At 38.0% G+C, this 26,075-nt stretch overlaps 1 protein-coding gene and 1 long non-coding RNA gene across 3 annotated transcripts in view; one reads left to right on the top strand and one right to left on the bottom strand.

Annotated features, from left to right (window-relative positions):
• FCHSD2 (FCH and double SH3 domains 2) overlaps positions 1-26,075 on the top strand; it is a 167,235-nt gene that overhangs the window by 102,698 nt on the left and 38,462 nt on the right. The window contains exons 9-11 of one of the 2 annotated variants that reach the window (XM_074860531.1): positions 19,946-20,068; positions 24,291-24,386; positions 25,416-25,487. In XM_074860531.1, coding sequence (XP_074716632.1) covers positions 19,946-20,068; positions 24,291-24,386; positions 25,416-25,487 — 291 coding nt within the window. The remainder of the gene's footprint in view (positions 1-19,945; positions 20,069-24,290; positions 24,387-25,415; positions 25,488-26,075) is intronic. The other variant, XM_074860533.1, reaches the window with a different exon arrangement.
• On the bottom strand, positions 11,142-24,273 carry LOC141939884 (uncharacterized). The gene is made up of 4 exons (XR_012627776.1): positions 21,942-24,273; positions 20,335-20,427; positions 15,489-15,575; positions 11,142-13,817 (listed from the first exon to the last, which is right to left on the bottom strand). It is a non-coding gene; the product is annotated as an uncharacterized LOC141939884 (long non-coding RNA).

The raw sequence follows: 26,075 nt of genomic DNA, 5'->3' as shown, positions 1-26,075 counted from the left end.
GGTCACCTTTGCAGCTAAACACTTTAAGGATCCTGAATGGTATCATAGGGTATAATTAAAAAAAAAAAAAAAAAAGAAACCCCACCAAACCATTGGCAATCAAGTGTGATCTTAATGTTGGGGAACTGTTCAGAGATAGTGATGCATTTCTTACAAGCTGTTGGTTTATGCTGGCACAAGGTATTTGTGAGTTGTTGGGAAAGCGTAATGTATGTTGGGCTGGAGACTCCTCGGGTTACTCCGTGTTCAGAAGAAGCCAGTGTTGGTCGTGTTCCTTGTCTCTGACTCAGAAATGCTGCTGTTGTACTGTCCTGTGACAAATGAATCACAAATATACATCATGGCCTTATTTAGTTTTCTGTAACAGGCAACAAATGGACGTTTTCATTGGCAGGATTCGTGGTGATGTACAGCTTCTGATAATTTTCAGTCGTTTAGAATATGTTACTTTAGTTTGCAACGTTTTTTATGCAAAGAAGAACAAATAAGTCAGTCTGCTGTGTTTGTAACTGTGAAAGCCATCGCAAACAAACGGAGATGCTTAGAAAGAAAATGCAAAATGCTTCCAGCATTTTTAAAAGAATTGTGAATTACTTCTATAGTGCCACCGTAGTTTATGAGTTACACCAGTAAATGAGAAGGAAACCCATTCTAGGTCTCCCTTTAGAAAAAATAGGAATCCCATTGCATTTTTCTGTATCTGTCCTTTTTGTCCAGAATTTACATCTGGATATAACAAAGTTGTGCCACAGACCTGAGCTCTCCATTTCAATCTCTGTAGTCAAATTAATAAAAAAAAAAAAGCATAGACTAAAGCATCATAATGTTTTATTCTTTGCCAGTTTCCTGACAAGCTGCTTAGGAGCAGTTGCCATCACCTGATTGTTAAGATATAGTCTGCAAACCCTTTTAAGTGTAAGTTGTCTGCCTTGTGCTCAGGCTTCTGCGGAAGTTTAAACTGAGGTCAGGAGGAAGTGTAAGATGATGGCTGAAGTAAATTCAGGGCTGTTTTGATACCTGTCTTTTTAGAAACTTTATTATGACTGCATTTCATTTTTTACTGCTCTACTGAACTCCTCTGTAAGTTCCTCTCATGAACCACCTCTATGACTTTATAAAGCAACTTATAAAGAGGAAATGTTGATCTGAAAAAAAAAAAAAAAAGGTGTCATGAACATTTTAAATAATTCTTGGATTATTTTTAGTAGAAAGAGAGAACTAAAACTCAAATTGATTTCAAAGTCTAGACTTCTGTAAATGACATGAGCATCAGCTCAGCAGTTTATTCCATTACAGCCTGTGGCAGGTGGTGCATGTGTGTGCATGCGAGTCATGGGGCTCAGGACTGGCTCGTTTGAGCTTCACACGAACCAAGGTCTTTGACACAACATAAAATATTTTAATAAAGTATTTTATTTTGTTTCTGTGGTATGTTTTCTGTTGCTCTCAAGGGTTTCCCTTCTGATGCTTGTATTTCAAAGTTGAAATCTTTAAGGAAAATCTGCCTTAAGATTTCAAAGTTATTTTACAGAGCTAGGTCATCAGTGGAGCTTCGTGGTTGATGCCAAAGATATGGTCACCTTTGCAGCTAAACACTTTAAGGATCCTGAATGGTATCATAGGGTATAATTAAAAAAAAAAAAAAAAAGAAACCCCACCAAACCATTGGCAATCAAGTGTGATCTTAATGTTGGGGAACTGTTTACAGATAGGGATGCATTTCTTACAAGCAATGAGGTAGCAGGTATTTCTAAATGAAGCACTCTGCATTTTTTTAAAAATCAACTTCATCCCATACCTAGTGAGGTCTTTGGTGGCTGAGGACTGCGTCGGAGGAATAGTGTCGAAAGCTGTGCTTTGCTATTTTTTTGTCTTTGTGGTTTCAGTAAGGTTTTTTTGTGTTGTTGTAAGTATCAGTCATCTTTCCTGTTTTTTCTGTACTTTCCAGTTTGCTTGACATGAGGAAGTGCAGTTGTATAATTTGGCTCTTGTTCTTGATCAGAGTTCTTGTGGTGATATGGCAGGTTTAAGTAGAGATTTCATGTTATGTAATTTCCCTGAAACAGATTTTTACTTACGCGTGGGTGACGATACTGAGACATGTTACAGCCTTGCTTTTTCAATTTGAGAGATGAGTTTTGAAAATCACAGCTGATGTGTACCGTTTTCACATCCTTGCCTGTTGTTAAGCACTGTCTTAAAGGGTTCTGACAGAGGAAGAGATCTGTCTGCCTTCTGAGGAATGAGCTGGCAGTCATGAGGATTAACGTGAGTAATGGTTGAGCTGTTGCAAGGGAACAGCGAGAGTGAGTGTAGTACCTGGAGCACATGTTAAAGAAGGAGATGCTGAGAAAACTGAGCTTGCTGAGCCTAAGGAAAGAAAGGGAGATCTTAAGAGCCTTAATGATCTACAACTGCCTAGTGGGGGGTGTATGGAGAAGGCTGAGCCAGGCTTTTTTTTTTTTTTTTTTTTGGAAGTGGTGTCATGGTGGGAGGCAGACAAATTGAAACCCAGGAAGTTCTGATTAAATAGGAAAATGTTTTGCCATGAAGGTGGTCAGACAGAAACAGGGGCTCGGGAAGGGGAGGAACACCATACCTTGGAGACATTCAGAACTTGACTGGACACAGCCTTGAGCAACCTGATCTGTTTGGCCCTGCTCTGAGCAGAGGTTGGACTGATATGTCCCTTTCAACCTAAATTATTCTGTGATTCCATGAAAACATTTTCTGTTAAGAAGATTCTGCTTGGGAACCCCTAACTTCTAGTTTCTTGACTTTTTTTCTGCCATTAATTGGAGTAACTTCATGAGCCAACAGTGTTAGGTGATGTTTTGATGAACCCTGTTTTTTCTTTATTAGCATTGTTGGGAGTTTTTGAAGCTGAGTTGACATCTGTGTTTTCAGCATAGTCATGCACCACTTTCACTGAGCACTTTTAATGATCATTTAAAACAAATGTAAATTTGTTTTAAACATTACATTGTTCCAAACATTACTTGCACAAATGAGACTCAGATGAAGCTGGCAGTGTTTATAAAAATGACCCAAGATGGAGGACTTGGTGGTTTTCAGTTAATAATTTGATTTATGCCCAGAAATTAATAGGATGTGTATGGCAAATGGTTCTTTCCTCTGGTGACTCTTATGTGGCTTGAAAAGTAAGTTGACATGTTAGCTGAAGGTCTTAAATTGTCTCAGGAATGTTCTCCTAGCAGTGGTTGGCCACTGTGTGTCCTGTATAAATAAAAGGTTAACGTTTGCGTGAGTCGTACTTCTGTAGACTCCAGAGCAAGCAGAACCAATATTATCACTGTAAGAAATCATTTTACGTAGGCATTATTGTTTTATGCTTTGTCGGATGATTTAGAAGCACCCAGGGAATTACTTTTCCAAAATGGAGATTCTGTCCTAAATGAAAAAATAGCATTAAGATAAAATAATTTAGAAGTCACTAGAGGTTTCCATGTTCTTCTATAAATCTCTTTTATTAATTCAGTACTAGCTATTCTTTTAAGATCCTGGAATACTCCCTTTAAAATGTAGAGGGAATTTATGTAAGTGAAAGAACTATTGTTTTACTTTCTGTTCTTGTCAGCTGCAAGCCACAAATATTTTGTAATTACAATTAAGCCAGGCATAGATTGCATTATCTACAGTATCAGATGGGCACAGTAACTTTGCTTTATAAACGGTCGATGAGTGTGCGTTGCTTTCTCGTGTTCGTTCCTGTGAATGGAGGATGAGTGAAGGGAGGCAGTTGCCCAACACATGATACGAGTGTTCCAGAAGATGCTCACTGTAGGCTTCACAATAGCTGATACCACGCTGTTTTCCCTTCCAGGGGCATCAGTCTTTGTGCATACGTGCACATAAAACCTTGGGGAAATTAATGCCTTTAATAAGGCCCTGTTTGCAGTGTGATTATGCATCCACGTTAATTGTTGAATAATTAATACAAAATTGTGCTCTCTTTTTAGGCTTTTTCTTAAATGCTCATGTATCACTCTTCCCAGTTGATACCCAAGTGCTGCTTTGGAGAGCTTTAGCTCCTTCATAGTCTATTGAATACATGCTAACAGTTTTGAGCATTTATATTCCAGCTGACTGTGAGTAAACACTTACAGAGAAGTGAAAAGAGGCTTCCCACCAGAAAGACAACCACTTCTGGTGGTAATTTTGGCAAAATCACAAGCAAGGGAAGTTCAGATGGCCTTACAGTAAGTGGTACTGCCAGCACTAGCTGTGGTAGCATCTAACATTCTCGGTTTCAAGTCATACCCTGCAGGATCATGTTGCTCATCACACAGCCTTCCCAAGCTAACTCGAGACAAAAGAGTGGGTCTGAATCACAACTACTTCTGTTGTTCAGATGAAAAACTGAGCGATGGTCACATTTGCCTGATGATACTTGGCTCTGTCTCACCTCGTGTTTTAACCACAAATCCATTCCTTCTTTAAGCATTTGGTCCAAAAAGTCTGTTTATTTCCAAGGGGCTAAGTATTTATTCCTCCATGTGTGGGAAGTGTATAGTGTAAAGACAGAGCATAGCAAAGACTAATATATAAATGAAGGCAACTTGATTATCTTAAAACAATAATCATTTTTCATGGGGTAATAAAACTATTTCTCGATAATGCTTCTGGCTTGTCAGCGAGTTTTCCTTTGGCATTTTGACAGCAATAACTTTAGAAAAAGGTTGATTGCGAAAAAATGTAGTGTGATTTTACAGATGCTCATGAAAGGTATTTCCTGTATAGGAGGTTACGCAGGAGAAGCCAGGGATGTATTTCTATGAGAAAGTTAACAGGAGGCTGGTATTGTGGGTGCAGTGAGACTTGGCAAGGAATAAAGAGAAATAATCAGTGCTGAAGGTTGAATGCAATGCAGTAGAACAAGGAAAATGACTGGAAAGCCAAAAAAATTCAAAATCACTGTTAGGAAGAGGGCACAAGAAAAGCAGTGTAAGGGTTAAGATGGGGAAGGAGGTACTTAACAGGAATCTGGGCGGTCTTGTTGAGCAATCTAGTTTGAGGAGGTAACAGAAAACTTTAATTTTTTTTTTTACTTTTAAAGATTTTATGTAGAAACTGTTTAGGATTTGGATCAGGCTTCAAGATTTTTCTGTCAAATGTCATAAAACTACCCATTTTGAACAGGAAATGAAACTTTGCCATCTTGTTTCAAAGCCACGCTGTAATACAATAAGAACAGTTCCCAAAATACTTTGCTCTGCCAGAAAGCAGCCTGCATGCCTTCGAGTCGCTCTGTAGCTAGCGCGGAGAAATAACCAAACTCAGGAAGCACCTGGCGGGCTCTGGTTGAGAGGCAGGTGGGGCTACAGTGAAAAGTTTTAACTAGAAACATGCGATATTCCTGTTTTAGAAGTCATGGAGTCAGACATCCCGGACAGATCATTCACGGGGTTTTGTTTGGTTGGGGTTTTTGTTTTTAGCAACTCCAGATTCACTTGAAGAATTGAAGATGCAAAGGAAGAAATACTTTTTTTTTTTTTAATTCTAACATTTTTATCTGCTATTACTTATAGCCACGCAGTGTTTCAGTGACTTACCTGGAGTTTACATGTATTTATATTGAAACTGTGAAAAACGTACTGTTTTTAAAATTGAGTGCGTGTGCACAAGTTTTGTCCTGTTAAATGGGAAACTAACTATATACATTATTGAAACAGTGGGCTAATAATGTGCATAACTTGAATGGCAGTCTGTAGGACTTAACATCTGTATGGGAAACGAGCAGTCCTGGGCCCCCAGAGTGGTTATTTAGGACCAAAGTGATAATGGAGGTATTGAAAACATTCCCATGCTCTGCTGGATGATTCAAAGTGAAATCTAAAGGTTTCCGTGAATAACTGCTGCTTCATCAAAAATGAAATATCTAGTGTCTTGCTAGATACTTAATTTTGATGAAACTTAGCCAGTATAGGTTACAAATTGAAAGTGGTCATCTCGACGTATTGGAGCTAGTGGCAAAGATGAGCTGGTTTTAATCCTCTAGCAAAGTCTCTAGGAATGGTAGAAAAATTTTTAAAAGTGTTTGAAGCACAGTCTTGCAATACATTTTGTTGTCTTCAAGAAACACAGAAAGTGGTTTAGAAGAAGGCAAAACATGTTATAATGACCATCTTTTGATGGAGACTGTGGGGACTGATGCAGTGTCTTGTACATCAACGGCAGGAGAAAACATTTCTGAGTGACTTAACTGATGAAGGAGGTAGAGGAATTACAGAATCCCAGAATCATCCAGGTTGGAAAAGCCCTTGAAGCTCCTCCAGTCCAACCATGAGCCTCACCCTGACCGTTCCCAACTCCACCAGATCCCTCAGCGCTGGGTCAGCCCGACTCTTCAACCCCTCCAGGGATGGGGACTCCCCCCCTGCCCTGGGCAGCCCATTCCAACGCCCAACAACCCCTTCTGCAAAGAAATCCTTCCTAAGAGCCAGTCTGACCCTGCCCTGGCGCAGCTTGAGGCCATTCCCTCTTGTCCTGCCGCTGGTTCCTTGGCTCAAGAGACTCATCCCCCCTCTCTGCACCCTCCTTTCAGGGAGTTGTAGAGGGCCATGAGGTCTCCCCTCAGCCTCCTCTTCTCCAGAATAAACCCCCCCAGTTCCCTCAGCCGCTCCTTGTACGACACGTGCTCCAGACCCTGCACCAGCTTTGTTGCCCTTCTCTGGACACGCTCGAGTAAATTACAAGGAGATAAGACTCAAAGTAGCACAAGCCAAATAAGTGTAAGATGGAAAATGTCACACTGAATTTGAAGCATAATTAAATCCTAAAAAGAGTTATTGGAAAAATGGCTTCTAATCTATTAATTTTTTGCGTCTTGATGTCACCCTGGAGGGAGGCAAACCCGGTAAGAATTTTTACAGAACTGAGAAGGTTTACATAGGGTGCGGCTGTCAAATTGAGATGCTTTTTATCGTTTCAGCTTCAAAAGCTTTGCTTCGCTGTTTCACCGTAAGTCCATTTGGTGACAGTGGAGGTGTTTACTAGTGTGGGTGGATGGAGGTGAGGAGTTGGTCATCAGTTGTCGTAGCCTGAACAGTGGCTTTTAAGCTGTATTTTTGGCACAATCTTTAGAAAACTTTCTTGCCTTGGGATCCCTTCCTGCAGCTGAATTCTGGGCTTGTGCTTGTGAGCCTTTAGGGTGCTGTGGCTTGCAGTGCACGCTCAAAAGGCAACACACAGCATCGAGTTTCGGCTTCTTTTGAGAGGTCGGTAAATAGCTCAGGGCTCCGTCAGCACTGAATGGGGTGTGCAACTGGTATCGAAAGAGCAAAGTGTTCCTTCACTGTGAGCTGCTCTGAAAGGAAATGAACAGAACTGATCCATGCGCCATTGGAATTAGGCCACAGAAGGGCATTAGGAGGCAAGAAATTCCTATTTAGCATTTACAAATTGCTAGGGAGATAATTGATTGGAAAGCTGGCCAAAAAGCTCGGTCAAGGGTGGAGGAGGAGGGGGAATCCTGCAATATGATTTGTCTGTCTACCTGCTAATTTTCATACAGAAAAAAAAAAAAATTCCCATCTGTTCAAGTTGTCATCTCTGCTAAAAAGGCTTTACAGCTAGGATAAACCCCCTTGGCGTGGAAGAGGAGGAAATATTCCCTACCAGGAGATTCATTAGATCCATGATGCCGGATGACTGACTAGCTGGAACAGTGTAGTCCAACTGAATGAGGATATTATTTTGTAATGTTTTACAAATTATTGAAGCACTAAGGTAACTGCTCATAGAATTTGAATACTAATTAAAAGAAGTAATGTCTCTCTGGTATGCCCAGTGTTGCTCACGGTTAATGGGAAGAACCTGTTCGGTGCAGCTGGTTCATCAGAACCCCGTCTGCTGTGTGTGCACTTGCATCCCCCTCGGCAGCAGCATCGTCCAGAAGCATCGAGCAGCACCCTTCAATTAGTACCTTTTTAAAATCTTAATGGATTTCAAAAACTTCAGGGAAGTTGAAATGCTTAGGTTCAAGGGCTTTCATCTCACAAAGTTATGAGAGCTGAAAATGATCTAAAGATACTGGAAGAAAATTTGTTGGAAAGAATCATGAGAATATCCTGATTTTTGGGTGCCTAAATTTATTTGGAGAAGCTGCTTTTGATGGAAGTATAAAACCAGGTATGTGGAGAAATCAGGTTTCTAGTTCAAGCTAAAGAATATTAGAAATAAAATTTTTAGACTACTCCTAGTAATCAAATTGTTCAGTGTTTTATATTAGACCTTAGATATAATGATTTAATTTAATAAATGAGATTTCAATTTAATAAAAGAGAAATTTAAAAAGATACAGAGTCCTAAGAAAAAGGTTGACAAAAAGAAGGTGACAAATCTGAGTGAGAAGCATCTTTTTTCTAAGTAAAATCATCACAAGTGTTTGTGATTGTGTGGTATACCCAAATAATTTCACAAGTTTTAATAGTTAACCCACTTCTGTCATGCTTTGCTCTTCTCAATGGGCATTCATTCAGTTGGATCATTATAGTGTATTTTTATGATATGCATATGTGATTTCAGGTACAATGTCTCTATTTAAATTCTGTGTATTGACATTCACATTTAGCACAGACCCTGCTATCTAGTTGCGTCTAGAAGCTTCATTTCAAATTTAAAAGGGGATATCAGAGACAGTGTTCATTGAATTAACTTTGGTGAAAGTCTCAATTTATTTATTAGCAAAGACTAGGTATTAAAAATAACCTTGTATCAAAGAAATCCCAAGCCTACCAGATTCTTGGGACTTCTCTTCCTGTGTGATTTAAACATTGCTCTATTCTGACCATATAATGTCGTTAGGACATCTGAGCAGTATTATTGTGAAATTAAGCCGTTTTTAAGAAGGTTTGAGCAGTAATCAGAGAGTGTGCAGCACTGTTGAAGTAAGTTTGAAAAGAAGCTTACTTCAATGCAATTATTTTCATCAAATGATGAGAGTAAGATCTATTTAGGTGTTCCCAATCAGGCCACGCTTAAGAAGTGATTTAATTAAGAGATAGTTTAACACCATCGGATCCTATTTTGTTCACTTTTCTGCTGATTTTTGTTACCCATCACCATCATGTATCAAATAGTAAAAGCTTGTAAAACACTGTCAGCTTCTGGAGACAATGGTACAACCAGTGAAGCCATGAGTATTTGTTTAGGAATACTGTTGTAATGGCTTTGCTTGTGCCAGGCTTTGTGTCGAGGATGGGGGGAATCTCTTTAAAAGGGAGAAACCTTTCACAATATTTTTAATACAGGCTTCAGACTAAAATTATCTTTCTCCTCACCCACTGGTGCTTATAAGGAGTGCATGCATAAATTGTTAGCATGATTCCCTCAGGAATAAAGGAGAATGGACTACTAAAAGTAATAAAGCATAATTGGCACGTGGAATTCCCGAGCGATATTTGGGAAACACGAATTAATCTTCTATGCTGCAATGCAGCTGCTATACCTTTGGCATACCCTTATGATGTTTTTTCCTTTATTGTTCAAGATAATGTCTTTCATTGTTCTGTGATTCTATAATTATTACAATAATCACAGCACTGTGACTCTCAGCCATTTTCCTTTTAAGAACATGTTGCTCATTTGTGTAGATTACAAAAATTCCTAAAAATAGTTTCACTTGCTTTGGTTCTTAAATTTTAATACTGGTAAAATCCTTCAGTAAAGTGCCTTTCAGGAACATGAAGATTGCTATATGAAATATGCTCTGCCCTTTTCATATTGTTTAATTAGTTGACATCTTAATATAAAATTTTTAAAATGCATTTTAATTTGAGTTGGAAAACATCTTCATTATCCTGAAAAGACCCTTTGTGTTGTGGGTTAGACAGTGCAATGTTAAATTTGTAGGACCACATGAAACTGCAGGTTATGTCTCTTTGGCGTGATAAGAATCTGAAATGTTCAGTAATGGATTAAATTTATTGAAGTTTGTAGTATTGCAGTGTTGCCATCACTAAACTTATTCTGTGAGCATCTTTAGAAAACCCTGTTCACTGAATAGTTTGCTAGAAATGACAGGTAACCTTAAACCCATGTACAGAAAGAAAACCCACGTGGAAGTGATAAATCCTAATAGCAATTGGGACCAACAGCCTGTGTTGGAGTAGAAAAGGTTTTGTTCAACAGATTTATTTGAAGAAGTAAATGAAAAGCACACTGGACAAAAAAAATTAACTGCTGTTAAAATGATAATACAGAGATTGAATCAACTGAACAAAAACTAAAGACAGCAGTGGCAAAATAGATGGTTAAAAAAATGGAAGGATGCAAAAGAGAAAATAAAAGCTCATGAGTAATGCATATGATCGGTATCTGATTTTTTTTTTGTTTTGCATTTTTTTATGCATTTTATCTGCCAAGGGAGTATTTTTAACTATCAAAACCATGGGATTTGGTATGAAATGCATTTTACACGCACATTTGTATCAATTTAAGCTTTCTGTTCCTTAGTCTGTCCTTTTGTAGAACACAGAAGATTTTGAGATTTATCCAGAAAAGCTGGTGTGTCTGAGTCAAGGGTGTTTTATCTGTAGTACGAAGGCTCATATGGGGACTTGCTGGTACATTCACACCTTTGACACAGTGAAAATCTGTAGTAAGGAAAAATTTTAAGAGCTTTCTTGGAGACAGATCTGTGTTTGTGTGTGATTAAATGTAGGAGTTAAATATTGTCATGGTTCTAGCCCGTTCTCGAACAAAGTACATTTCTTTAACATACTTTTCAAATTATGTAAATATATAAATATTTTTTTTTAAACTAGGCGACAAAATAGTTCATTGTTGGATACATTTTCCTGCTGAAGAAAAAATAAGAAAAACAGCTGCAATTTTTAGACATACCACATACTCCACTGCTGTTCAGCAGTCATGATGATGATGATGATGTGGTCAGCATAAAAATCCTTGAATAGCAGAAATCAGTGGCGAATTACTGAACAATTTAAATGTACATTTTTCCATGTGATTGAAGCCAAATATTGTTGGCAGGAACTGTATGGAGTACTCTTCAGATACGAAGGTAACGTGACCATGACAGTCTGCCACAGAGTCTTCTTCTGAGTGTTGGAGTTGAGACAGAATTTTTTTTTCCAAGAATGAAGAACTACATAAGCAAAGACGGTTGCATCAGTGCAATTTATTAAAAATTAATCATGTCAGAAGAAGGATGCCCTTGGGATTTATTCCAGTACTATGAAAGATAAAGCAAAATAGGTCCAAGAAGTCTTCAGAGATGATACTTAAAAACTTTGGGGAGAAGTAGGTGTATTTCTAGATTATAAAGACTCTGTTTTCATCCTCCAGGTTTTTTTAAGCCTTATACGGTTAAATTTGAAGATCTGATTTTTCACATCAGGGTATTCCCACTGATTTAAGCGGAATTATTCTTGAACCCTGAAGTGTTAATTTAATGCTGTCTTCATCAGGTGACTGTCATAGCTGTCTGCCTCATGGGACAAAGAATTCTAAAGGAGATTCCCTTCCATGCCTGCGTTCACCTACCAGACCCTCATCATTAAGTGTGACAACTACAAGGCACTACCATGAGATCTGTGGAGGCAAATCTGGAAGGAGTACTTAAGATTATCATTAATTCTGCTTATACTTGTTTTAAAGGGACCTTGTCTTTGGATTGGGGGAGGGTGATGGGCATCTACTGGTGGGCATTCCATGTTTTTCTGTGCTCAGAGTAGACTTCAGTGCACCAGCCACAAAGGTTTTGTCATTAAAAACAATGACCCTGCCTAAATTGTAAAGGAACAAAATGATGTGCAGAACCATCATCAAGTGACTAATGAGACCAAACAAAGAACTTGCAAACAAGCCCAAAACTATTGACACTAGAAAATACAAAGCTCTGGGGTAAGGGAAAGTGCAAAGTGTGTTTATGAGGGCTGAGCTGAAAGGCAAGCAAACAGAAGTCAGGGCACTTGTTGTCTTCTAGTGTTTATTGTTCCCGTGTTTGCCATGATGAAAGTTCCTTCTCTAGGTTGGGGGAAGAGAGGAGGAAACTAAGATAGCTTCTGCAACCTTTGATTTAAATAGACACTTTATACGTTTTGCAGTCTTTTTCAACATATTCTCTTCCTTCCTTTTGATCTGATTTTCCTATTTCCACTCGTTCCCAGATTTTTTTTTTATCATTTCTCTGCTCCTGAGTGGTATGGATATGTCCCTGGAATAGCTTTTGCTTCCTTGTTCACAGCTGGCTGTTTAGGAATGTACTTCTGAAGAACATGCAGTCATGCAGGATGTTGGTTTAAGAAAAAGAAAATAAAAAGAAACAGGAGAAGCTGATTAGCTTGATAGCAGCAGTACAGCAAGACAATTACAAAAATTCCTTAAAATTACTTTCTATGAAACTGCAAGAAAGAGAGAAGCTGGGGAGGTGGCAGAGGATCTTTCTGTAGGGATTCTTGAGTTATTGGGCCAAAATCTTCTTCGTTTCAAGGAGATATGAACAGGTTGGTGGCTGGGGAGGTGGAAGAGTTTGCTCTAAGTGCAGTAAGGACTAGCAAAATAAAAATGTCTGCAAGTTACTACCTTTTTGGTTTGTTTTGGCTGTTACTTTGTGACTGAAATGTTTGACATTCAGAGAAACTAAATGCTCCAGGAGTTAAGGGCAACTGAGGTGCCCAGGACACTTGGCTGTCCACCTGTCTGTCAGGGTTAGTATCTGCTGAAATACTTCCAGAGTAGAGCTGAAGATGCCATGTTACAGAAGAAGCTATCTAAAGCAGCTTTAATTGGGAAATTCAAGTAAAAGTAGAGTGGGTTTGCGCAGTATTTAATTTTTACCAAGCGTTGAAGGGACCAGCATGAGCAGATGAACAGTATTCTGCACAGGAGTGCACACACTGGGGAAGGAACAAATGCTGATGTAGCTCAATCACGATTTAGAAAACCTTTTTCCCTGTTCACATCCCAGGTAGCACCAGCTGTCTAAGAAAAAACAAGTTTCAGTCCCATCCTCCTTTTTACACCTGCCTCTTTGGGACTGGTCCCAGCTCTCGTAGCTCTGCATTTTGAGTAGCAGCTGCCTGCTCCAAATTAAATAGTGGCCTTCCTTGCTCTGTCCAGATGGATCTTCTTTAGGGTAGTTGTGTTTCCCTTTTGTGGGACCCCACTGAAGTGTTACTTCACTGAGAGTGAGTTGGACCTGGACCTCACTGGGAAGGTGGTTTATCACTACAGCAGCTTTGGACGTGCAAGATTATCCTGGGATACAGAGAATTTTACGGCCTTAGCTTAGAGCTGGTTTGCATTGGATGGAAACTATGGGGCTGTACTGCTGCATAACTTGAAATTCTGATTTTACAGAGCTAACTTTAGATGGTCCTTTCTCCTTGTTGGCTGAGGAGATTCAGTACTAACTTTTAGATCCAGCAAAGAGGGTAGGTTTTTCTCGTTAGCTTTTCTTTGCAGCTTTCTCTTCTTGCACGTATGGTTTAGCAGAAAAATAGGATTTTTACCAAATGCTGAGCCTGTAAAGGGCAGTCTAGGCAGCAGGCTTCCCGTCATTTTGAAGTCAGACTTCAGATCGGTGCAGACGCTGCACAGTTGTTCCTGCAGGATTGCAATGACTGAGAAGCGCAGGAGCTCACACTGGTTTTCTGTCAGCCGATACGCGGTCGCTGCAGGCATGCTGTTCAGGGACGCTTCTGTTGCTTTGATCTTGGCTTTGTTGGTATTTTATATATAGAAGTCACGTTTTGTTGACAAATACAGACCTGATGTACTGCTACGTTATGTTGTCTTGATGGAAAAGAAGGGTGTTTCAGCAGTGACAAACGCTGCAGTGATGGAAGAGTTTAAAACGACTTAAAGAAAGCAAGACTCCTTTTTGGTATCAGGAGAAATTGATGCCTAGAATAAATTACTACCAGGAATCAGCATTTTTAAAGGAAAATCACTGTGGAATGTTAACTGAAAAGGATAGCTCTTCCTGTCCTTCCTTCCTTTCTCTCCCAATGTCCTTGGGAAATGCTGTTACGTATCACTGATCCAAGTACTGCTGAGTTCGGCAAAGCCAGCTGATTCAAGTTGTTGACTTTATTACTTCTGAGGTTTAGATGAGTTTTTAAAATACTCTATCCTTCACTGTCAAATAATATGAGATCTGTTGCTATGCTTGGAATAAAATACATACAAACTACTTCTGTTCTTAACCTCTCATAGACCCAGAAGGATGCTTAAGCCAATGTCTTAATAGTAGTAATTCCTGTTAACAATTTAGCTGTTATTGTACGTACCCCACCCTTTCTTTTTTATATTCCTTTTTATATTCTGAGGTATTTGCATATAAAAATTAAAACACGTGGAATCTCATTTACCAAAATCATTCAACGGAAAATTCCCAGACCGTACCATCCGTGAGATTGCACTGTTTATTTAATGGATTATAGGCATGGTTTAAAGCATCACGTAGCATGCTTGTTATGTAATTTATATTGTGGGTTTTTTAAATGTTAAATAAGTTTGGAGTAGTGTTACAGAAAATATGGGATGAAAAATAGAGTCCCTGTTCTTAATGGGTTACAGGTTGTTTTCAAAACAGAACAGATCAGGGGTAGATAAAACGGTTTCTAATGCAAATGAGAATAGGGTGACATAAGAATTTAATTTCCATTTTTAATAGGCTACCTGAAATAGATAGAAGGCAGCATCCATGATACAGATCTCCCTTTTTATTTGTGGGGTTTGCTTTGATTACTAAACAGGAAAATATGTCATGTTATCGTGATGCAATACCATTACTTCACAGAGAAGATATCATTGCACGAACACAATGATTTTTGTTCAGTTCATTTAAATCTTTTTCCTTATCTTTTCATTTTCAGACTGTAGTCCGGGTGTGGTAGGGTCAGGTCTAATTTTGTTATGTTACCTCCACCCATTTAAGGAAATTCTTTGCCTTCAACATCAGCTATATTGTTTCCGGCAAAGCGGTGGCAGCTCACGAAGCATTTGTCAAGGTTTTAAACGCTCAGCGCAGGCAAAATTAGCACAGGTAAACTGTTGAGTTGCATCAAGTCACGAAAGGATGGAAGTTTACAAATGAAAACTTAATTTGATCCACGAGCATTGTCTTATTGAAAGAGCAGGATTCCAGTGAGGCTTAGGAAGTTCAAAAAAGTATAAAAATATAAACGCCCATGTTTGAAAATATAAAATTATTTCTAGGGAGTGATGATTCAGATGAGACTAGTGTAAATTAGGTGGTGAAAACCCACGTGGCTTTACAAGTGTGGTTTTAATTGTGTTTTTTTAACTTAGTACTGTAAGGTCCAGTTTTTGGTGCCTGGTGGTTTCAGATCACTAAATGAGAGGTTTAATTTGAACACCTGAGTTTAAAGTGTAAAAATAGCATGCAGAGCTTCAGCACAGCTTAGCAGTTTCTGTGCAAGATGAACATAAATAACAGGAATATTTCAGAAATAAATGACATAAAAATGAAGACTCACCTCGGTGGTTTTGCATGACTCTGGTCTGTGTTATGCATGGGTTAGATAGTTTCCATTTTTTTCTTTGGGATTTGAGAAGGTATGAATCTTTTAAAATAAAAAATACATAGTAGTTTAGCTTGTTCTCTGTCTTCTCCCAGAAACTGAAATGGTCATTTTTAAATGGAGTGACTGAGACCTGTAAATGTTCTAGTTGAAGAGACCTTGAAGTGAGTTGCATGAATGAACATGGTATGTTCAACGCCGAATCTTTTCTACATCATGCACTAGCATCTTAGATTAAGAACAACATCTCAAAGGCAACCAAATATACTAACAATATCTAAAATAGTTTTATTTACATCTTTGCTTTTGAGAAAATCTTCATGGAATGTAGAATGATTAGAGCCAATGCATCCAAGTCCCTAAAATGTTTAATATAATCTCTTGAATTAAAAAGAAAAACCTCCTCAAAATGATGATCTGAACTTGGACTGAAATTTTGTTCCTAGGAAAATTACGTTATATTTGAAACTTTATGTTGAAATCAGAAAAATGTTCTCATCCCATGTCCCGTCCACCCCTCAATATGTCATTTTATTGGTTTCAATTAATGTAAAGGATTTCTTACAAAAATACACTTTAATTTAATTGTGTATCCATTGCCCTTGTTAACAGTTTCAGTTCTTCTCAGTCCTGATTTCAGCTGCTGTCTTCTAAAGCTTGTACTCAGGTGGGAAAGTAGTTTTGTACCTTTAATATGACAATTCCACTGTAAAGAAATTAGTTCTTTAAACACGTTGACTTTCTTCTATCCTTGGAAATTGTAATTCTGTGGTACTTACCTTCATATTATCTTAGTTCTGATGTCAGATTTGTTTTTAAAAAAAATCTTGATTTCCTTTTGAGGTTGAAGACAGGTTTTTCAGTCTGATTGTAATACAGTAAGTGATTTAGCAATCTTTTGAGATTCAGAAAGAGAACAAAAGCCATTGTAGTGGAATAATGTGTAGTGGGTTTTTTGAATTATTATTTTTTTTAAGTTTCCCCTTCAAGTGGTGTGATCAGAAATTGAAAAAAACCTTTTTATTTCAAACCTAAATTGTGATGTTCAGTGTTTGGGTCAGAGTGTTTCTAAGTAAATGAGATACCGATTATAAAATCCCACATGAATGTTAATTTATATCGTATAGCTCATCAAGTTAAATCTTTTGTTTTGATAGTAACATATCCAGCTTGATATAATAATTACCATTTTATAGAATGAATAGATACATTATCATTTAAAGCAATTTGTAACCAACCAGCTCTCTAATTCTGTACCTGATGGGATGTCACATTTTCTGTGCAACGCTGAGGTTTTTAGCATGTGTTGGAGCTGCACACTAGCCGTGGGTTTACTTGGCTGACAAATATGCCTGTGTTATATTGCGCTGACTTTAATAACTTCAATCCTGGCAGCTCTCATCGGTATTTAAGAACTTCATCATATTGAAACTGCTTTTAATTAATGAAAGGAGAAAGGCTGTAATACACTTCTCACATGCTGACAGATTTGTGTGGTTCGTAATGTTTTGCTACACTTTGATGTTCTTTCTTATATATCTCTATATCACACTGCAGGGGTGTTCTGGCTCAAAACCTTCAGAGCTGTGGTCGTTGCAAGAGGAGTGGGGAAAATGAAGTTAATATTTATATATCTTCTTATATTCCTAGAATATTAACTTATTAACTTATATTCCTACAGCATGCAGCTGCAGATGAATGAATCACTAATGCTGGGTAGATAATAGGTGCAGAGAATAAACACGTGTTGAGATGGGCTTCATCTCACCCAGCTTTATATGACCACCGTGTAGACGTGTATGTCTAAGCTAATTGTCTGGGCGCTATTTACGGTCAGTGAAGAGGAATAGGCACTTAGCATGCTGTGTTTCATCTGACCTATTTTAGCCATCTATCTTAGAGGGAGATGAATCACACCGCAGAACTACCAACACTGACTCTAAAAAGGACCCAGAGTGACAAACTCCAACGTACATGTCTGCACTGTAGAAGTCTTGAGTTAAATGACATAAACCCCTCCTGCTGGGTTTAACATAAAAAGAACATATGGGCTTGATATGAAGGCAGGGGGAGTGAGCTCTGAAATACTCATTTATAGCATACTGGAATGAAAAAATCACAGCTGCTTTGCAAACTGAGCATTTATAATTGCTTTGCCAAGTTTAAACTATTTATTTACATTTATTAGCAGAGTTGCACTCCAGCCCGGTGTTTGATCTGAAAAGCTTTAGGAAGAGATACGCTCAATCATAAATGCCTGCAAGTTCTGTTTTAGGGGAGTTTCAGGATTGCCATCGTCGTGCAGCAATTCTCCCGAGAGCACAGCCAGTCCTGGCAATTTTATACATCATTTGTATTCTCTGAAAGTGCAAGACAGACCTGCTATTGGGACTGCGTGTATTTGGTGTGAAAATAAATGCCCTTGAAACTGGATGGTAACTTTGGCACTCATATAACTCTGATACTGAAGGCTTATCCCTTTAGTGTTATAAAAACACAGAAAGTGTTAAAATCCTCGTGCTAACCTAGGACTATGCCTTATGAACTAAAGGTGCAAGATGAATTCCAGTAAAGCTGTGCCTATATCGAGACAGGCAAGGACTGAAGCTGCGTGTGTGTATTGCTGTAGGGTTTTTTTATGGATTTGTGGTTGGGGATTTCCTGACATTTTTATCAATTGAACATCCTAGCTGTAAGCTCTATTACACAATTCTTTGAATAAGATTTTCTTTCTTTAAAATGATGCTTAATGGAGTATTTGATAGAGCTGACATCACTTGTGAGAGCCTGAAGTTAACCTATAGCTCTTTCCCAGCCATCCAGTGAGTCTTCCTTCGCTTAACAGAGCCTTCCCGTGGCTGGGGGCCTCAAGTAGCTGCCCTGGCTGCTGACCCCGCGAGACCGGCCTTTGATCCGGGGAGCTGGCAGCATGGCTGAGTGAGCGGCTACATTGTGGGGGCTTGAAAGAAATTCCCATGTTTGCTGCTGGTTTGGCATGGCGGCCTATCTGTTTGTTTTCTGGTGGCTGTAGTTTTTGCACTAGCAAGTTTGAGGCAGGTTTAATGTCTTAAGTTTGAAAGAAAAAATCAGCCTGTGCTCGGAAGTGCTTTACACTTGCTAGGTGGAGGATGAAGAAAATAGTGTAGTATAAAGTGGATTTTGGTTATAAAATTTTGGAGACAAGAATTCCAGTTGCACAATTTTATTATTTTCCTCACAGCATCTTTCACTGAGGATGTCTGTATGTTAAGTTTTAATTTCGTCTGGTGGTTGCTGTAGCTGTGTGCGGATGGTGGATGAAACTTTTTTTGCAGAAGGAAAATCTCTTCTGTTAGTCATAAGTTCTGATTTACATGTGTCTTAGCCTTGTCTTAAATGTTAGGCTTGATTTTGCTTCTGTTAGTCGTAAGTTCTGAATGATTTGTGTCTGATTTACGTATGTCTCTTAGCCTTGTCTTAAATGTTAGGCTTGATTTTACTGGGGCAGAAACTACTTCTTAAGTGGCTCCATCCCTTTTTTCCCCCTGACATTTCAAAATTATTTCAATAATCAAATGCAATTTTATATAGAAATGCATTCTTGAATCTGTTGGAATCTGGTATACGCTATTTCAATGAATGTACTATTTAAATGGGTATCTGTGAAATTTGGTATAATATATATATATTTAAATATACCCAGAGTTGAATATTTAAGTGAAATTGCCAGTCACTTGCCAAGTTGTACATGTTTAATACAGAACTTGCATTAAATACCTAGGCCATGATGTGATTTTACAGTTCTGGTCACAACAGGGCTTTTGACTTTGAACTTTGATGTCATCCTCCGGGAACTACTAAGTTTATAATCATTTTTTTTTTAATGCATTTGGTATTTCTGTGCACAAAAGAGATATGTTGCGCTTCAGTGAAATGGCAGCTGTTGATCAGCAGTTTTTAATAAGCAAATAGCCGTGTATCTGAAGCATATGTATGTTGAGTGTCTTGCTAATGTCATTTGGAGTGTGGTACAGTGACTTGAGGAGTGCTCTGGCTGGTAGAAGCCCCATATCCTTGCAGTTAGTCGGTCCCTTTCTTGACATAAATGACATCTCCCTGAGCGTATTCACTTATCCAAACCTGACCTCACTGTTCTGCTATGGCCGTATTACACAACTGGATGGAATCATGTCATATAACGTGATATTGTTACGGTGCTCTGTGGTGCCATCTAATGGAAATAAAGCACTGTCATTCCTCCTGGTCAAAAATAAAAGACATCCACCTGTCACTATCCGGGCTAATAATTGCAAGTAAATATATATTTTTTAAAAAGTATGAGCATCTTACAAATCTAAACATGAATACAAATAAATCATACAGAAAATACATACTGTTTTTCTTAATTTTCTTGAATTCTTTCCCTCATACAGGCTCTTGATGGAAACGTATATGATCACCTTAAGGATTATTTAATGGCATTCAGCAGGACTGAACTAGAGACATGCCAAGCTGTACAAAACACATTCCAGTTTTTACTGGAGACTTCCAGCAGGGTAAGTTTTTACTGAATGATCCTTTGTAACTGAATACTTACAGCATATATAAGTTCCCAGGCTTAAGATTTGCTTCCAAAATAATGACAAAACTGAAGGGTTATTATTTTTGGTTACCCCTGAGTGGTATTAAGTTAAAAGAAACTAGACAGTTTTCTTGCGGAGAATTTTTCCTATTGCCACCCAGATTGCATTCTCAGGAGTGCATTTTACACAGTACAAGATCTTTTGAGAACAGCGATCAAGAGATGTTCAGTTATACTCACTCTGCATGTTTGGAAGAGAAATTGCAGCCGAGAGTTCTGCGCTGTGTAATCTGGAACTGCATTAGTCATCCATCACAGTAAAGCCCTGTGAAACTGTTTGGATCATTTCTTAATAATTGACTGTCAACTTAAAACCCAAATATTACGATGTTTTCTCCCTTAAATTCAGAATGGCAAATACAGAAACCAGATTAGAATCTTGTCATAGACGTGGTTTGTTTGCTTTGTCGAGCAGCCAGAATCAGAAATACTTGATCGCTTCCAGGATAATTTTGATACTTAAATAATTCATCTGCTGGGCTAAAAAAAAATAATTGCCATTGAGCTCAAACGAGCTGCTTTGGTGCAGTCACAATATTCCTTTATGCATTTACCTTAACCACCCGCACGGAAACAGAGCTCATTTATGCAGGGACTTATGTAGAAAAAAACATACTTAACACGTTCCTTATTCACTTGCAAGCATGCTAACTCACACCTTATTAGATATAAAGTGAGTGGATTAAAAATTGGCTTCACGCTAGCTTGTCTTTGAATTTACTTGGCAGCAACTGTAAAGATAATGAAAATACCATTTTATCTTCTGTTGGAAATGGACTTTCAATAATTTACCTTGGTGTATATCATGCAGGTCAGCTTAAAGTATCTTCCCCCAAAATGCTTTTTTTGAATCTTTTAACTAAATATGCTTATATATAATGTCTACGTATTCATAATTAATTTCTCGGTACTATTTTAAATCCTTTATGTTCAGAATACTTGGAGAGCTGCCTGGCTGGGACTTCAGCTAACTAAACTGTCATTTCCAAACAGCTCATTTGCGTAGGAATACCTTGGTCGTATATTTGTGTGCGCTGAGCTTGTGGTAGCTTGTGTTAGCAAGCCTCTGTGCGGCCAGAAGCCTGCAGGTCTGGCTTATTTTACACAGTAACAGCGTCATGCTGTATGTTTGAGGAAAATAGTTCTGTTTCGGCCTTACTAAGTTAGTACAATGCCTGGAGAACGAACAGAACTGTAAATACAGCTGTCAGGTCTGAACAGGATTTTTACAACTGGTTTATAGCTCAGTGGCACCAATTTTCTTCTCGCAGTTCAAGAATGCAGAGAAGAAAAATTTGTATTACATTACTACTGAAAATGTGTGTCTTGCTCTTAATTACTAAACACATTAATCAGTGGATTATTCCACAGACATAGGCTTTGCTCATCCTTTTTTTGAACTTTCTGCATTCCCTGCAGGTCCACGTTGCAGGAATCAGCTCCAAAAGGCAAAGTGAAGCTGGAATAGAAACTCTATATCGAAAGCCATGCATGTGTTTCAAAAGTAGCTTGAGAGTTAAACACGTAACAAATTTGTTAGCAATTTAGTAATTTGGAATAAAAACCAGCCTGCCATCAAAGCAAAGATTTTAAATATTTGTTGGGCTTCTTTAGTACTTTGCCTGTTCTTTGTTAGTTTTATGTTCAAGATCACAAGTTTGCCAAGCTACGTTTAGAAAAGACACCTTAGATCGTTGGTAGAAATGCTTTTGGTTTTCCATCTGAACTGTATTTCTGTTTACAGGATGGAATTAAATTACATCTGCCTCCCAGAAGCGCCTGCTTACCTCTTGAATGTCAGAGAGCCGGAGGTGGCTGCTTGGGTTGGGCAGGGCAGTGTTGTACTCAGCTGCTTAGGAGATTGTCAGTCATCTAAAGCTCATCCAGACTGAGGGAAACATCTCAAAAACAAGTTTTCCATATAAAATGAAGGTTTTTCACAGTTTGAGGGAAACATCTCAAAAACAAGTTTTCCATATAAAATGAAGGTTTTTCACAGTTTGAGGGAAACATCTCAAAACTAAATTTTCCATATAAAATGAAGGTTTTTCACAGTTTATCGTAGCATCATTTGTTGCAACTTTGGAGGTTTTATTACGGCTAGGTTGGGGTGACCCATGGCATTCCTCTGGCCTGTCCAGGAAATACTACTCTCTGACACTGAGCATATGAAAATGCAATTTAACTTCCTTTTCATCCTTGAACGATCTTATTCAAGACTTGTTCTTCTTGCACTTCTCTTTTGGAAAAAATCTGATTTTCTTTGGAACATTTTCTGAAATTCCATTTGCTGTTTTGAATAACATTTCTGTGATGTTTCTGGTAAGAAGCTTCACCAACCTAGGGCAAATAATTATGTTTTTACACGTCTCTGACTATGCTTTCTTTCTGCATATGGTATATATTTAACATTTGATTTCAAGTCTGTTTTAAGATGTCAGTTGACATTGACTTCACAAAGAAACTGTGTAAGAACGTTGACTTAATTTCTGAATAACAGGAAGTCTATTTGGAAAAGTTGCTGTTTAATCCTGAGAATACGATGTTGCTTAGGAGTCTTTTTATTTTGTTTCTAACAATTGTCAAATATATCCTGCAGAATGCTCCAGGGTTGCTGGACTTACACACTCTCCCAAGTTTCACGTTATGATAACAGTTGTTCTCATTTATAAGTATTGTTGCTTTGAGGGAAAATTTCTTAGGAGTGCTGTTGTAAAGATGGTTTTTCTTCTTTGAAGAACTGAGTCGCTTTTGAGTTGAGTTGCTTTTGCTTTTGAGTTAGAGGTCTACAGTGAAAGCGTGTTGCATTAAAGTAACCATAGGTTTTCACGTCCTCAGTAACTACGCTTTGGGGTTTTTTCTAATTGAAGTTGGTTTGAAATAGTTACATATATTTGACACGGCACAGAGTTGTGTGCTGTGGTTGGTGTTCACGTATATCTAAAGGACTGTGTGAAGACTGGAGCAGTTTAACAGAAATGATCTCAGTGCCATGGTCAGTGCTGAGCATTATCTGAAGCTGCAGATGATTCCTCCTTTAGCATTTTCTGAATTTCTATTTATGGGAGTTCCTAGTATAGACTCCCTGTATGCCTTCTCTGTATGTTTTCTATGCATTTGAATATGTTTATGTTCAGCTGCTCAAATTGGTGCAGTAATCATGTACTTTACTGTTTTAAATGAGTGCGTTATTATTGGCCCTGGAGGACTATTTACGTTCTTTAACTGAAGATTAATTTTTTACAGTTCAGTATTTCAGTAACACAAGCATCAACATTTTGATGCATTAGAGAACATGTTGTATTTACCATTGTACATACAATGTAATCAGAATTCTCGGTCATATACAATGCTGCTGCTATTTCTGGATAAATACCATCTTTATTATACACTTCTGTACATTTATACCCTCAGTTTGTAGTAGATTTTTATAATTTCATGCTGCTATTTATGCATTTTCATCAATTGAAGCAGTGAATACTCTCTAAGAGTTCTTCAACCAGCGATAGCATTTTTTTCATATTGCAATCACTGAGTTTTTCTTCATAAATATGTGTAAATTGTGACATAAGAGATTTGTTTAGGGATATATGTCATGCTGTCTGAAATGTATCATTAAACACATTTAGGAGCTGAAGTAGTTTTGGTGTACCAAAATACAAGCTTTGAGAGTTTTCTCTGAAAGCAATTTAATAAAAAGAGATGAATTTTGCAACTGATTTTGTATGCGTTATTCCAAATAGTCTTTTCAGCTCCCACAAGTAATAATTTGTGTAAAAATAAGACATTTCAGCTTAAGAAGGAACTGTGCACAAGAGAAAAATATTTATGGTGGTGACACCACATACTCTATACTCGATAGTTAGCTTTTTCCCCCCATTTTGCCTTTGTGGTATTTTTCATAGGCTCATGGCAGACATATTTTAGGTCTTTGTCATCCAGTGTGTGTCCTGCCAGTCACTTCTGACTAACCATGGGTAGTACTGCCCAGAATCAGCTCCTGTGTTTCCTTTTGTTGCAGTCAAGATTCTGCTGCAGATTTGATCTCCGTTTGAAACGCTGCCCTAATTTTGCCATACAGGATGTTTTTAAGTTTACAAAATAACAAATCTAAATGGCATTTTTTATTTTCTCAGGTGGTGCGGGATTACAATCTACAGCTGTTTTTACAGGAGAACTCTGTGTTTCACAAACCGCAGCCTTTCCAGTTCCAACCAAGTGACAGTGACACTGTAAGAACCCCGCTGAATTCCTCGATTCATTTGTTCTCGCTCTATTTTTAAGAATGTTATTATAAATGGGTAAGAGAATAGCATTCACTGGTATCCCAGTCTGGTTTAACTTCGTGCTATATTTTTGGAAAAGAAAGGGAAAGTGGCCTGATTCCACCAGCTCTGCTTGCAGTAGGTGGGTAATCGTAACAAAAGCATCAAACAGGCTCAGCGTCATCCACAGAAGAGCTGAATCTTTTTTTTTTGCTTCCAGATTGTGACTAGAGCAGGCCTGTGTTTCTCTGCTTTCAGCGTAATTCTTTACTACATTTTGTTAGCTTTTCATCACGCCAGCGAGGTTCTGGTAATATTCACTAATACTGGGTTGTGTGATGCTAAGCCAAATAAAGTGTCCATATACCTCTAAACTACTTGAGGAATACCTATAGATACGTAGAAGAAGTTGTTCTTGATTTAAAAAGAGTACTGTTAAAACACTGCATTTCGAACTCATCTCAGAAAATATTATTTTGGTGTGTGTGTTGCTTCCAAAGCAGTCTTTAATGATATTGAAATTGAGTAAATCATGGTGTGTAAATACATTTCCAAACAGCACTTTAATAGAAGTAGGTTGTTGATGTCCCACCGACGTTACTAATGTTATTTTAAGAAATAGCAGTTTAAAGTAAGTCTAGATCTTTAAAAAAGTTAACCTTGTGCAGCTTTTTATTGCTTGAATTCATAAGTAAACTGACTTGGACAGAAATGTCTTGATTTCCAGTTCGGGTGATTAAATTCAAGAACCGTGTTAATAGATATGCAAGAGTGATTTTTCCAGACATACTAACATCTGTAACACAGTTTCCTTTGTCTTTCCATTTTAACAAACTGTGATTTTGATTTTTCTTCCAGCTCCTTTGTATAGAGTCAGTTATTTCCATAAAGATTTAGGTTGATCTTAATACATTGAGCAGAATCTTTCTGTCTTTGCCCTGCCTTTCTAACCTTTGCTGCTGTGTGTTTTCATCCTTGTGCAATCTCTGCATCTAGAGTTTTAATGCAGTTCAGCTGGTGGATATTGAGCCCTCACCTGTCAGTGCTATGAGAATGACTATAGCAGAGGTATATTGTAGTATTTACAATCAGCCTTTGGCATTTGTGTCCTTATCGCTATGCATGTGACTCGGGATGCTGAATTTACCCTCATGTAGAGGTGGCAACAGAATGCATAATATATATATAAAATGAAAAAAAGCACAGCTTTTTCTGCAATAAGAACTTAAGTTGAAGAAGGAAAAAGCAATTTAACTGTGTTATTTGTGGGGATCAGCTTCACACTTATCTTTTGCACTTGCACAGCATTTGTAATTGATATTCTAATCTTTTGGGGGCATGAATTAAAATTTCACAGCTCAAGATAGTGATGTGTATAATTGGTTACTTCTCTAATGTGGATGGGGAAGCTTGTATAACAACTGGAGGCTATTAGTATGCACTGATGAAATGCAGTCCTATTACTAATTTAATTTTGTTCTTTTTCCAGAGGGCTATCCCCATGTAAAATGGAACTGTAATTCACTCTTATTAAACTCTTCAACATGAAAAATTACATGATTCTTTGACATGGCACTTGTGTGGTCTGACAGTGTACATGTGCGCTGCCTGTACTGCTCAACTCCAGGAGCTTTTCAGAAGGCAGCGAATGGGTTG

Source organism: Strix uralensis, chromosome 2 (assembly GCF_047716275.1).
Source record: "Strix uralensis isolate ZFMK-TIS-50842 chromosome 2, bStrUra1, whole genome shotgun sequence".
Lineage (NCBI taxonomy): Eukaryota > Metazoa > Chordata > Aves > Strigiformes > Strigidae > Strix > Strix uralensis.
The sequence above is the reverse complement of the archived record's forward strand: the minus strand, read 5'-3'. Positions and strand labels throughout refer to the sequence as shown.